At 33.0% G+C, this 12,594-nt stretch overlaps 1 protein-coding gene and 2 pseudogenes across 1 annotated transcript; 1 reads left to right on the top strand and 2 right to left on the bottom strand.

Annotated features, from left to right (window-relative positions):
* Positions 1-212: 212 nt before the first annotated feature.
* Positions 213-1,040, bottom strand: LOC149571738 (F-box protein At2g02240-like; annotated as a pseudogene).
* Positions 1,041-5,407: 4,367 nt separating this feature from the next.
* Positions 5,408-7,924, bottom strand: LOC149571737 (UDP-galactose/UDP-glucose transporter 4-like; annotated as a pseudogene).
* A 247-nt stretch (positions 7,925-8,171) lies between these two features.
* LOC149571736 (alpha pinene synthase, chloroplastic-like) lies at positions 8,172-12,325 on the top strand. Its single transcript, XM_089809771.1, has 10 exons — positions 8,172-8,438; positions 8,578-8,750; positions 9,827-9,939; positions 10,179-10,387; positions 10,486-10,577; positions 10,691-10,789; positions 10,922-11,137; positions 11,245-11,383; positions 11,574-11,822; positions 11,937-12,325. The coding sequence occupies exons 1-10, from the start codon at positions 8,190-8,192 to the stop codon at positions 12,231-12,233; spliced, it is 1,836 nt and encodes a 611-aa protein (XP_089665897.1). The 5' UTR covers positions 8,172-8,189; the 3' UTR covers positions 12,234-12,325.
* Positions 12,326-12,594: the final 269 nt, after the last annotated feature.

The following is a 12,594-nucleotide window of genomic DNA, read 5'->3' as shown; positions in this document are numbered from 1 at the left end:
AATCAAGAAAGCATGGAGTGTTTTCTCTCGTGAGGTTTGCACTTCTTATTTTCTTTCTTAGTCTAAGCATATATGTGAATTTAGTTTTTGGTTTGTGAATGTTTACTTTATTTGTTAATGTTCTTTGCATACCGATTCTGGTTCTACACTTTGCATATATCATTACTTATGAAAACACATACTATAAAAATGAGGTCACATCCTATCTTTTCTTACTGAACATTTCTTGGAACCAGAAAGCTAGGTTGAATTATAACCCCTTCTATAAGAAGTCCATCTTTCCAATCTCCACCAACCATTTCTTTCATCTTAAATGTCACTTTCTTTGGACCATCCTCATCTTCTTGCACAGAAAACACACCTGCTTCAAACTCCATCTAACCGTCCTCGGCATGTCTAAAAGAAGTCATATCATATCCTTCACTATGAATAGGATTCTCAGTATTTTGCAAAAACTAAGCAGATCGCTGTTGTTGTTCCCAAGGATTTGTAAATAGAAATTTGACTGGTTCAAAACACCAACCATATGGGCCATCGTCTGATTCCTTGAACTTCATTCTAAATGAGAAAGTATAGTCTATACCAAGAGACAAAGTGTGCTGTCAAAATTGCCTTCCACTTCAAACCAGCATACATCAATTAGTTCAGCTACTTCCTAAAAAAAAATGTTGTAAAATGAATGAAAATTTTTCATTAGCTTTGCTTAACCATTGTTTTCATGTTCACCTAAATATAAAAAATTTAAAGAATTCAACAACTATGCAGTAGCTTACCTAATGTTATCTTCAGAATTCCACTTCAAGTATCGATCATCACTTCCCCAAACTATACCCAACTCTCTTGCAGATAATATAAAGCATAGTTTCCCCGTGGGTTTGTGCAGCCAAAACTTCTAAATTGATCAAAGATTCAAAATAAATTCATTTGAGATTTAAAAGAAAGATGTTCTAAATAAGAATCTATGCAAATAAAAGATGTTCTAAATAACAATCTATTGACTTTTAGCTACAACTTCTAACTTCATTAAGCCATGAGGCCATTGCAAACTGAAACATTTATTCTAGCATTATAAAATAAGATGTTCTCTGAGAGAATCTCTGAATTATCTAGCCTACTGAAATAAAGGTAAGCGAGAACCCTAGAGGACTAGAGTCAAGGCTCCCTAAATAGTATTTTAATAGTGTTTGGGATCATGTAGTATGTCACTAAAGGAAACTAGGCAATTGAGTCAGTATTTGTGTTAAGTTTTCAATACAAACTGATTTGGTGGCTAAACTTGAAAGACTAATTCTAGAATTATTTCATGTTATCTATTTAACATCACTGAGAAGCATGCAAGGTGTATAGATATTGTAATTAGACTTAATTATGATGAAATATAATAATAAATTATATGGTGGTTTGAAAGAGCTATGAATTTATAAAGAGAAGTAACATTATGAGAGCTTGCCTCTTAATTCCACTAAAGTTTCACTCAATAGAAGAAATCATAACATTAATCTCACAAAATGGAAATTTTATAATTGGATGACATTAAGCGATCTATGTTAAGGCTTGCAGAAGGCTTAAACTATATATGGCAGATTGGTATTAGATATAGGCAACTTAAAATTGGATATAGGTAGACGAAGTCTAGTGTTCTCTTGAATGTGTTCAAGAAAAAGAAATAAACTATTCTGACATTATTATAAAATTGAAATATTTTCTAATGTTTAATTCCATAGTAAAGTTAAAACAAAAATGATGGAATCAAGGGAAGAAGAAATAGAAAAGAAACATGAAAGTTATATTAAATATTAAAATGAAGCTATGCACTGGTCTGAGCTTCGACTCTTTCGTAGCATAGTTACATTATTTTTTCTCAACTCGTGGCATCATTTTTTACTCAACTTCAAGCTTGCATCTTACAATTCTACATAGCTGAATTACACTAAGAGTGTGAAATATGGAGAGTGAAAGGTGTATGAAGCATGCAAGGTGGCATATAGATATTTTTATTAGAGTTATATGATAAAATGTAAGAATCGGTTCTATTGTATAAGAATTGATTCTATGGTCGAATGAGAGAGAAGGGAATTCAAATTAGAAATCTTGCCTCTTATTCGACTACTTAAGTTTTATTTAACTAAAGCAATCACAAAATTAATTGTAGGAAATGGCGAATCAGTATCGGATTTCAGGCATACAGTAATGAAAAGTCTTTTTGATACAATTCATATGTTACTACATATTCATATACTATTTTGAATTTATTATTGGAACCATTTTAAATATTTTCTTGACATTCTAATCTCATGGTAAAGTTAAATCCAAAATCTCATGGTAAAGTATAATCCAAAATAATGAAAATAGGGCAAGCATGAAATTTATATTAAATAATTGAATGACACTATGCACCAGTATAAACTTTGGCTCTTCCTAGTCACAGTTACATCATCTTTTGTCAACTCAAGGCATCATACTTCATGCTCAACTTCAAGCTTGCATCTTACAGCCTACAATGTTGGATTTGACTGAGAGAGTGAATAGAAACTAGAAATTCAAACAATGTATAGCAAAATAAAAAATTGTAGGGGAGAGAATATTAACTTAAAATTAATATAGCTCTTTTTTTTAGGTAAAATTAATATATTTCTTGCTACCCACAAAACATGTGAATTTTGCAGATGGGGTAGTAGATGGATTGGAGAAATTAAAGTGAAATATACTCAAACCCAGGACTAGATCTACTAAATATTTCTCTTGATTCTTAACGCTATAAATGTGATGGAGGATATATAGATAACAACTACTGACATAGTTGTTTGTACAAGACCTAAAGCAATGGTGACTGCTTTTTTTCTAGCTTTATGTATTCTTTTTATTGATTGAGTTACTTGGAGCCTGTTCAAACATTAACTGACAATCTTTCAGATATATATAAAAGTTGAGGTGTTGTTGTGCATAACAAGATAGTGCCTTTGTGTGCCTCAATTTCACAAATTTTTGTTTACCCAGTGACTAGAGAAATAAGGATTCGAAGCCCCATTATAACTTTTAGCTTCCACTTATCGGACCTGACCCAGAACATAGAACATTAACAAACCACTCTGAAATTCACCCTCTTCTTTGTCTCAAATTTTATAAATGTATGGTTCAGATAGTTAATGTTTTGAAAATTCCATAAGTGAGCAAAGTGTTCATTATAATTTCATTATAATAAGAATAGAAACATGATACTAGTTATTATCACCATGTTTTTACATAAACATTTGCATGTTACATGAAGACCTTCGAGGGTGCAAAACAACCAACACATACTCACAAATCTAAACAAATTGGCAAAAGTAATAAAATTAGAAAACTCAAGTGCCATAGCAAGACTGTTCACCATGTTTACTAATCATAAAATAACAACCAGCAAATATTAGAATGAACAATCAACAAACATACATACTCAAGGAAACAAACAAACCAAAAAACATAAAAAAAATTGATTCCACAGCAAGGATGATCATCATGTTTACTAAACACAGTAAATAAATTAACAAATTTTAGAATGTTACACCATTCAGTAAATATAATAAGGAACTGGAAAACTCTTACAAGCTTAGTTCTCTCTGGAAATAATAAATCATGAGAAATAAAGAAAGGAGATAGAGCACAAAGAGATCAAAAATTGTAGATCTCTAAAACAAAAGACTAGTATAACATACATATGGAAGACATAAAAAAGATGACCATTTAGATCCTATAGGTTTAAGAATCTCATAGGTTTTGCACCAAACTTGAAGGGGAAAAATGTTTGTATCTTAAAAAAGGATATATGTGATTTAGCCTAAAACAAAACTTTCATAGAACAAGTTCACGGTTTGGTGAGCAATCTTAAGTCTAAAATAGTACTGCAAAGTTGAATTTTCAAAAATGGATGAAATCAATCTTCTCAACGGACATAGAGAGGTTAGCGGCAAAAACTATGACTTCAGGTTAACAAAGCTTTTCATTAAATCCATCTAGCTATATCCTAAGATTGAAGTAGGTATAAGAATTAATTTGGGGGCTTTCATTTTAAGCCAAGGCATGTCCTAAGCATAAATAACAAGCTTAGAAAGCAAGAAATCCTGAAGTTTGGGCTATAGGTGAGAGAAGAAAACCCACTTTTGTGGCAATGAATCACATGTCCATTTGCCACTGAAATAAGCCTTTATTTTGGTGGTGGATCATTCTCATATTTTCTAGTGATCTAATAATTTTCAATGATTCTATCCATGCATTAAAGGTTGAGAGAGGTATAGGAAGTCAAGTCTAGGCATGACATTTCAACTGAAGAATTTAGATAGATAAAAAATAAATAATGTTATCTGACTCGTTCAAATAGTGAGGAATAAATAGAATTAATCCAGGGAGGAAAAATGGTTCATAAAAAGAACAAATTATTACATCAATTTTTTTTAAAAATTATTTGAAGCAAGCACAACCAATCGCAATAAGGTGAAATACAAATTTAGTACAATGAGCATGGATATAGATAGGGAATTCTAAGCCGGTATTTGATATAATCATCTCCTTTATGGCAAAGCCCTATTCTTTCTTAGTTTTCCCTATTTTTCACTGTGTTAAATTTTGGTATATAGTCATCTGTTTGATTTTTTATGTAGGAAAACTTTCCTTGGTAGCAAGATGTCAAGTGGCAGAGCTCTTTCAAAAAATATCTCAGATGAACTATGCACAATGCATTCAAAGGAAACATAATTTAATTGTACCATTTTCAGAGTGATGACTGGGCATGCAAATACACATCGCCCAAGTAAATAGTAAGTCTTCTAGGAAATCTTCCAAATAGACTAAACACTAGAAACTATGAGAAATACTCTGCACTAGCAATTCTTAGAGAGCCTTGCCAAAAACACAACTACACACAATAAAGGAATGCCTCAATATAGGCTTCAATTATGCCCAAGTCATTTAAGGGAAACAAAAATATTAAACAATATTTACTATCATTCATAATAGGTCCTTTGTACTTGGCAACATAGCTTCAAGTGCTACATTACAACTACTAGGTCCTTTGTACGCCATTTAAATATACTGAATCTTCCTTTGTACTCGGACGCAGCCAACTAGAACATGGTTTTGAGGAAGAACAATGGGCCCTTACAACTACCTTCTTCCAAAATCAAGTCCTCGGCAGTATAGGGCCCCATATAAATGTGACCAAGGTCATGATTGGCAAATGTTCCATGCAAATATGGAACTCCTCAAAGATTTGCAGCATTGCAAAAAGGTTAATTACCAAAAATGATAAGACAAGAATCAATGACACCAATTTAACAAGGGTCATTGGACGAGGTGAAATAACCCCACAAATAGACAGGTGGTTGAGCAATAATGCACAACATCTAAATAGCCTAGAGGAAAAATATGCAAGCTAATGCAGAATTAATTGATATTTTCCTAACAGCTAGATGGGGATGGCCAACATAGGGAGCCCAATCATTGTTGAACAGAAAAGCATTTCCATCTATTCATTTCAAACCAGCAGGGCAAATTAAATCAATAGAATCATATGTAATTGTTTCTCCCTGAATTGTGACTGGGCGAAAATGTATAGCACCCTAAAAGAGGGTCTTCACTTGTTGAATATGTGTAAAAGGTTATAGAGCATCGCACCTGTGAAGTGGATGGATTGATAGTAAATATTGCCTGCAAGGAATCCATTATTAGAGCTCCACAGATCATTATCACTCCCACAATGCTGAAATTTGGTGAAGTATGAGCATCTGCAAGGGTGAACATGATTAAGCCCGCAACAAGTAGCAACGTAGATATGTATTCATGGACGGGATATTTCCTCCTCAAGCCAGGTATAAAAGCTCTCATCACCATCACTAGAATAATGTTCTCGCATATTTTTAAGAGAGATGTGAGATCATTATTCAAACAAAATCAAAGAAACCGCCCTATTCTTGGGCCCCAACAAGTAATTCTACTAACTTTCCACTAACAACAATAAAATTATTGCTTGACAATCACGCTTTCATTGTACAGCTAGAGAAAGGAGCGATCGAGAGTTTAATTTAATTAAATAATTAGAAAAAAAGACATTCTAACACTCCAAAAAAATAGGGTAAGGAGCCACTGCTTGAATTTCTATAATGTTTTTCAATTATTTACCCAAAACATTTACTACCATACATGTGACCATAAATATAAGATCCAGACTGCCCGTGTAGCCTATTAGGAAGAGGAAGAACTATAAATGCAAAGTACCTTGGTTGATTTGAACATGAGCTAAGCAGGATAGTTGAGAAAAGCAAGGGAACCCTTGGTTAGTCCATGGGGTCCCATAAGAATGCCTGAAAGCTTCACATATGTTTTTCATGGATTTACAACTTATTTCATTCTGAATCCCTGCAGTAAAATGAGATCTAAGTAGACGAAGTTTTGCACAAACGTGAAGTACCATCTGTAGCTGCAACACAATAGCACACAATCTACTTACAGTCTACTCAGGTTATCTCATAAAATATGCACAACGACACAAGATATGAGGAAAATACATAAAACAAAGAGTAAGGAGATTGATCTAGAAATGCAAAATGGAACTCGGTAAAGATATTCTCGCTCCAAAATGACAAACACCTAAACTGCAGCCTACTATAAATCTATTCCCTAATCAACAAGAGCAAACACTCATAGAGGGTGGGTGAATGTGCAAAGGCCAGGATTCGGCGGGTGAATGTAGACAAAAGCACACTGAGTGTCTCTAAAGCATTATCTTTGTTCCCACTCAGGCACTACAAAAATTTAGTGTTCAAACATTTTACCTCTAAACGCTACAGAAATTTGGTCCTTTTTTTTTTTTTTTTTTGGTTATGAACCTGAGTTGGTCGAAATTTCGACCAACACGGGGATAAAAACTAAAAAAACATGAAATGATAGGCCAATATGGCCTTTGGTCGAAAATTTTGGTCAAAAATGACCCTCAAATGTACTAGTGCTTAATTCTTCCCTTAGTGTGTGATGTTTAAGGGTGGTCATAGCGTGGCCCTAGAAAGTATAGAAGCACCAGCAATAACTACTATCAAAGAAACTTTCTTGAATAATTTTTTATGTAATCAAATATATCCATGGTGGAAGAAAAAATAGAAATGTAATAAGGGCCCGTTTGGCTACAGGAATAGGAATAGGGGATAGGAATAGCTATTCTGGAATACTTATTCTGGAATAGAAAATGGGGCTGCTATTCCTATTCTCTGTTTGGTTCAGCCAATATTTGATGGGGAATTCGTGGACCCCAAAATTTATGTTTTCTAAAATAAATAAAATTGGAATAGGAATATGTATTCCAATAACACCTATTTGGGTTGAATTGCAAAACCTCATTTTTGAGCCGAAATTGGAATACGCATTCCTATTTTACTTCATATTCCAATTCCAATTTGGTGCATCCAAATGAAGAATTCAAAATTTTAAGAATTTACATATGCCTATTCTGCTTGTATTCACCAAACGGATAATGACACACTGTCTTTCTTTTTCCTTATTCAAGAAAGTTTGGTCACAAAGAAGGGCAACGTCTATACAGCCATGAAAATGCACTTCCATACGAAGAAGAGGACTTAGTTAATTTTTTTCAAAAGTTAGAAAGAGCAAGATAAAGGAAGTGCATTTTCGTGGCTGTATAGCCACGGGCAGAAAGAAGCACCAAAGATGTCAAACACTTGAGCATCACACATTAAGAGCATGGAAAGTGGACTTATTTTTCCACACAAAGACAAAGAAGTGCAGATTGGATGGGACCACCCGCGCATGAATCTAAACGCTCATTGGAGCTCAAAAAGCCTCTCGAGACCGACAAAACAAGGCGTAATTTCTTCCTTGGACGATTCGTTTCGTGTTTCTGTCGTGGCGTTGGATATTTTTTGGAGTCATTTTCGTCCATTCATCTGAATTTTCTCTAACATTTTAAGCACGTTTGTGTACCAATCAACGTGGAAACAGCTGAATGTAAGGAAACAACGTGTCCTTGGTTATGAACAAACTATTGTTTTATTGGATCTGTGATATTAAAACGATCCATTATAAATCTTATTACTAATGCCAATGCCTTTCAACCATACATTCTTTCAACACTAAAAGTTCTGATCCCACATTAAATACCCATCTTCTACATTGCTCACATCACTAAGCCATTGAAGAATACCACCATGGCTTCCCTCTCTCTTTCTCGTTTCTCTCTTGCCTTTTCAGGCCTCAAAAGCCTATCCACACAAAAAGCCAGCAGTGGGCTTAACATGTTTACTCATGTATTTCCAAAGAAAGGCAAAAGAAGGATTGATTCGATTACTAGCAAGGCAGCTTTAACCATTGATCAATCTACTCAGCGACGCGTAGCCAATCATCACCCCAACTTGTGGGAGGATGATTTCATTAATTCCCTTCCAAAAGCGTACGATGTAACTTAGTTTTGAAGTGTTTCTTTGTTATGTTTTCTTTGATTGATTGATTGTTTGTTTTATAGTCTACTTTGAAGTGTTTCTTTGTTATGTTATCTTTGGTTGATTGATTGTGTTTTCATGTGTTTGGCTACACCAGGCTCCTTGTTATGTAGAAGAAGCAGAGAAATTGATCAGGGAAGTGAAGGAGATGTTTAATGGTCATGATTCTTCTGTTCATGATCGTCTTTCCATGGTGGACAAAGTTGAACGCCTTGGAATCGACAGACATTTCCAAAAGGAAATAAATGAGGCTCTTGATTATGTTTACAGGTTTAACACTTAAATCTTATAACTATTATAGTAATATAGATATCCCAAGTACAGATGTATTTTAAATGGAAATGTTCTTATAATTTGCCTACATGTCTTTACGTCTTTTTCAGCAGCATAGATGACTTAAAGACATTTATCAGGTTTAAGATAGACGTCTATCTTAAACAGGATGAGAGATAGGGCAAGAGATCTAGTAATCGATAGCGAGTTCAATAATTGTGATACCTATCAATTACTATTCTTAAAAGAGTTTCAAAAAATGAAAACTCATGTACTAATAGTAGTTGATAACACATTTACTAATAGTCGATCATTTTTTAACTTTTTTCTTTCGTGATTGACCAATTTGGGCACTATTATTGGGACATTTCATAACGATATGGGGAGAATGTTTTGAAATGACACTTTTAGAGCACTTCATACTCTACTAATCCGTGCAGAGAGATATTGGAATAGCCAAAAGTAGAAACCTTAGCTTTAAGCTCTTCACGAGGGCCCGTTTGGCTGCGGGAATAGGAATAGGGGAATAAGAATAGCTATTTTGGAATACTTATTCTAGAATAGAAAATAGAGGTACATATTCCTATTCTCTATTTGATTCAGCAGAATTTGATGGAGAATTGGCGGACCCAAAAATGTATGTTTTCTAAAATAAATAAAACTGGAATAGAAATACAAATTCCAATTCCACCTATTTGGGTGGAATTGCAAAACCTCATTTTTAGACCAAAATTGGAATACGTATTCCTATTTTATTTCTTATTCCAATTCCAGTTTGGTGCAAACAAAGGAAGAATTCAAAATTTTAAAAATTTACATATGCCTATTTCGCTTGTATTCCCATTGCCAAACGAATTAACATCCGAAAAATCGGCAAAATCTGACTTATGATTTAGAAATTCTATAAACATAAAATTAGCAACTAAATTTTTCCTTGTCACTCTCCTCCACAATCTATCTAAAAAGAAAATCTAAATTGAAGTTTTTTGTGTGATTTCAACGTTTTAGCAGATTCGATATTATTTTACAAATGGTTAAAAGCAATAAGATAAAATGTGTACAATGGATGGCAGGCATTGGAGCGACAAAGGCATTGAAAATGTGGGAGGAGACAGTTGGGCAGATCTGAACACCACTGCTTTGGCTCTTCGGATTCTTCGTCTGCATAGATATGACGTCTCTGCAGGTGCCAGTTTTTATTTACCACCCACGTCTTATCATTTTCCTTTTGTTTTGGAGCAGACATTTTGTTTCTTTGTTTGCTTTAATATTGAAAGGGTAAATTTTACTTTTGTTGGAAGAAAAGTCAGTTTGTACTCCTATCAAAGAAAAGTTTCTACTTTGTTTTTTACGTTGGTAAGTTACTTTTTTTTGGAGCAATTTTGATAATGATGTTATTATAATATTATTAATTTTTTCTTTAAGGTGTATTGGAGAATTTTAAAGGAAATGATGGTAAGTTTTTGAGTTTATATAATCAATCCGAAAGAGAGATAGAGGCAGTTTTGAATTTATTTCGTGCTTCGCTTATTGGATTTCATGGAGAGGAAGTCATGGAAGAGGCAAAAGCCTTTGCAATCACATATTTAACTCAAGTTTTGCCAAAGATCAATGGTTCCAAACTTTCTCAAGAGGTACTTAATAGATTCTTAAAGAAAAAATTGTGTAGCAAAATACATGAGTTATTTTCATTAACTATATTTATTCTTTTTCTTTTTCTGTGATGCAATAGATAGAATATAATCTAGAATACCGTTGGCACACCAACGTTCCTAGATTGGAAACATGGAATTATATCAACATATATGGAGCTGAAACATCATGGTATAACAAGAGGATATCTATGTAGAAATCCATTATCCTTATATTTTTATTTTCTAAACATCAACTAGTAGATACGGTTTCTAAGTGTAAGAGTATAATGTCTTCATATATAGGATGACATGTGAGAGTAACAAGAAGATTTTAGACCTGGCAAGGTTAGACTTCAATATGGTGCAAACTCTACAGCAACAAGAACTTCAAATACTTGTAAAGTTAGTATACTACTTGATATTGAAATTCATATTGATTCACAAGAATAATTGCAAATGAAAAATTAATAGGATTAAAAACTAAGTCTAGTGATGGGTTATGGAATTGTTGAACTTTATTTGCATTTTTTTTAGGTGGTGGACGGATTCAGGCATTCGCAAATTGACATTTGCTCGCAATCGATATGTGGAATTTTATTTTTGGGCAATAGGAGGGAGTCTAGAGCCGAAGGATTCTGCTTTTAGAATTGCTTTTGCTAAAATTGCTTCTCTTGCAACTGTTATTGATGATATTTATGACACGTATGGGACATTGGAAGAACTCCAACTCTTTACAAATGCATTTGAAAGGTAAATACTTTAATTTGAATAGTTTTGCAAAAATAGTTATATTGAGGTATTTTAGCACAAAATGTTATTTTTTCCTAACATTAATTTATGTCCTCTTTTTCTATTAGATGGGATCCAAGCTCTATAGGTGATCTTCCTGAATACATGAAATGTGTCTTCATCATGTTTTATTACATGATGAATGATATAACACAAGATATAATCAAAACCCAAGGACGAGATACAATTGACTATGCTAGAAATATTGTATGTAGATGTGATTAAAGCACTAACAAATTAATGTTTGTATTGATTTATAGTTTATTAAATAGATATATGCACATATGAATCTCAAGCATATGTTTTGTTTGCGTATGGTAGTTTAATAGCTATATTAAAGATATCTAGATGCTAGTGAGAAAAATGATATTGATAAAATGATGAATATGTCATGCAGTGGAATCAATTCATCAATGCTTATTTCCAAGAAGCAAAGTGGTTAGCTGATGGTTATATACCAACTTTCAAGGAGTATATAGAAAATGCCAAAATTAGTGGTGGTGCTCGAATACTTATCATGCAACCTGTTTTAGCATTACAAACATTTCTTCCTCTAAACCTTCTTCCAAAATTTGATTTTCCATCAAGATTTCTTGATATTATGGGGTACGCCTTTCGATTAAGCAATGATATTAAAACTTTCAAGGTATGTTTAAACAAGTAATCTTCATATATATCTAATTTCTTTATGACTCTTTTAGTATCCTATTTATTTTAGGAAATATTTTTTAGTAGAATTATTATGCATGATGAAATGCAGGTTGAAGCTGCAAGGGGTGAGGGAGCCTCTTGTGTAAGATGTTATATGAGAGATAATCCCAATTCAACAGAAGAAGAATCTTTGGATTATCTTAATTCTTTCCAAGATGAATTATTAAAAGAATTGTTGTGGGAGTATTTGAAAAATGATGGTGTGCCAACATACTCTAAAGATCATGCGGTTTCCTTGTCAAGAGGAATTCAACTATTTTACAAAGAAGGAGATGGCTTTAGTCTTGCCAGTAAAGATATAAAAGGCCTTATTTGGAAAATATTGGTTCAACCTATTGTAATGTAATTTTAGGATTTTTTTATTAGCTTTTCAAGTGTTAAAAAATGTATTTTTATTTTAGTGGAGTATTGTTGGCTACACTGGCTATTTTCTATAAATGTATTGTGTACTACGTGATGGTAGCAAGAATTTTGTTCTCAATGTTCAAATTATGCTATCATTTTCTATTGATGTAATTAGTATGTCTCAAATATTTCACATTCTAGAATAATAATAATAATAGATTATGGGTTGTACAGATTGAATGGAAGTAAAATTTATCATGAGAATACTTTGTACCTAAGATGGGTCGGTATATTAATTTTATATAATCCAATTTAAATATTTCTAAGGAATTTATATAGTCAAAATAGTGTTTAAATATTAT

This window comes from Cupressus sempervirens, chromosome 2 (assembly GCF_028749045.1).
Source record: "Cupressus sempervirens isolate cs-2001-9-10 chromosome 2, ASM2874904v1, whole genome shotgun sequence".
Lineage (NCBI taxonomy): Eukaryota > Viridiplantae > Streptophyta > Pinopsida > Cupressales > Cupressaceae > Cupressus > Cupressus sempervirens.
Note: the sequence above shows the minus strand (reverse complement) of the source record. Positions and strands in the feature narration are given on the sequence as shown.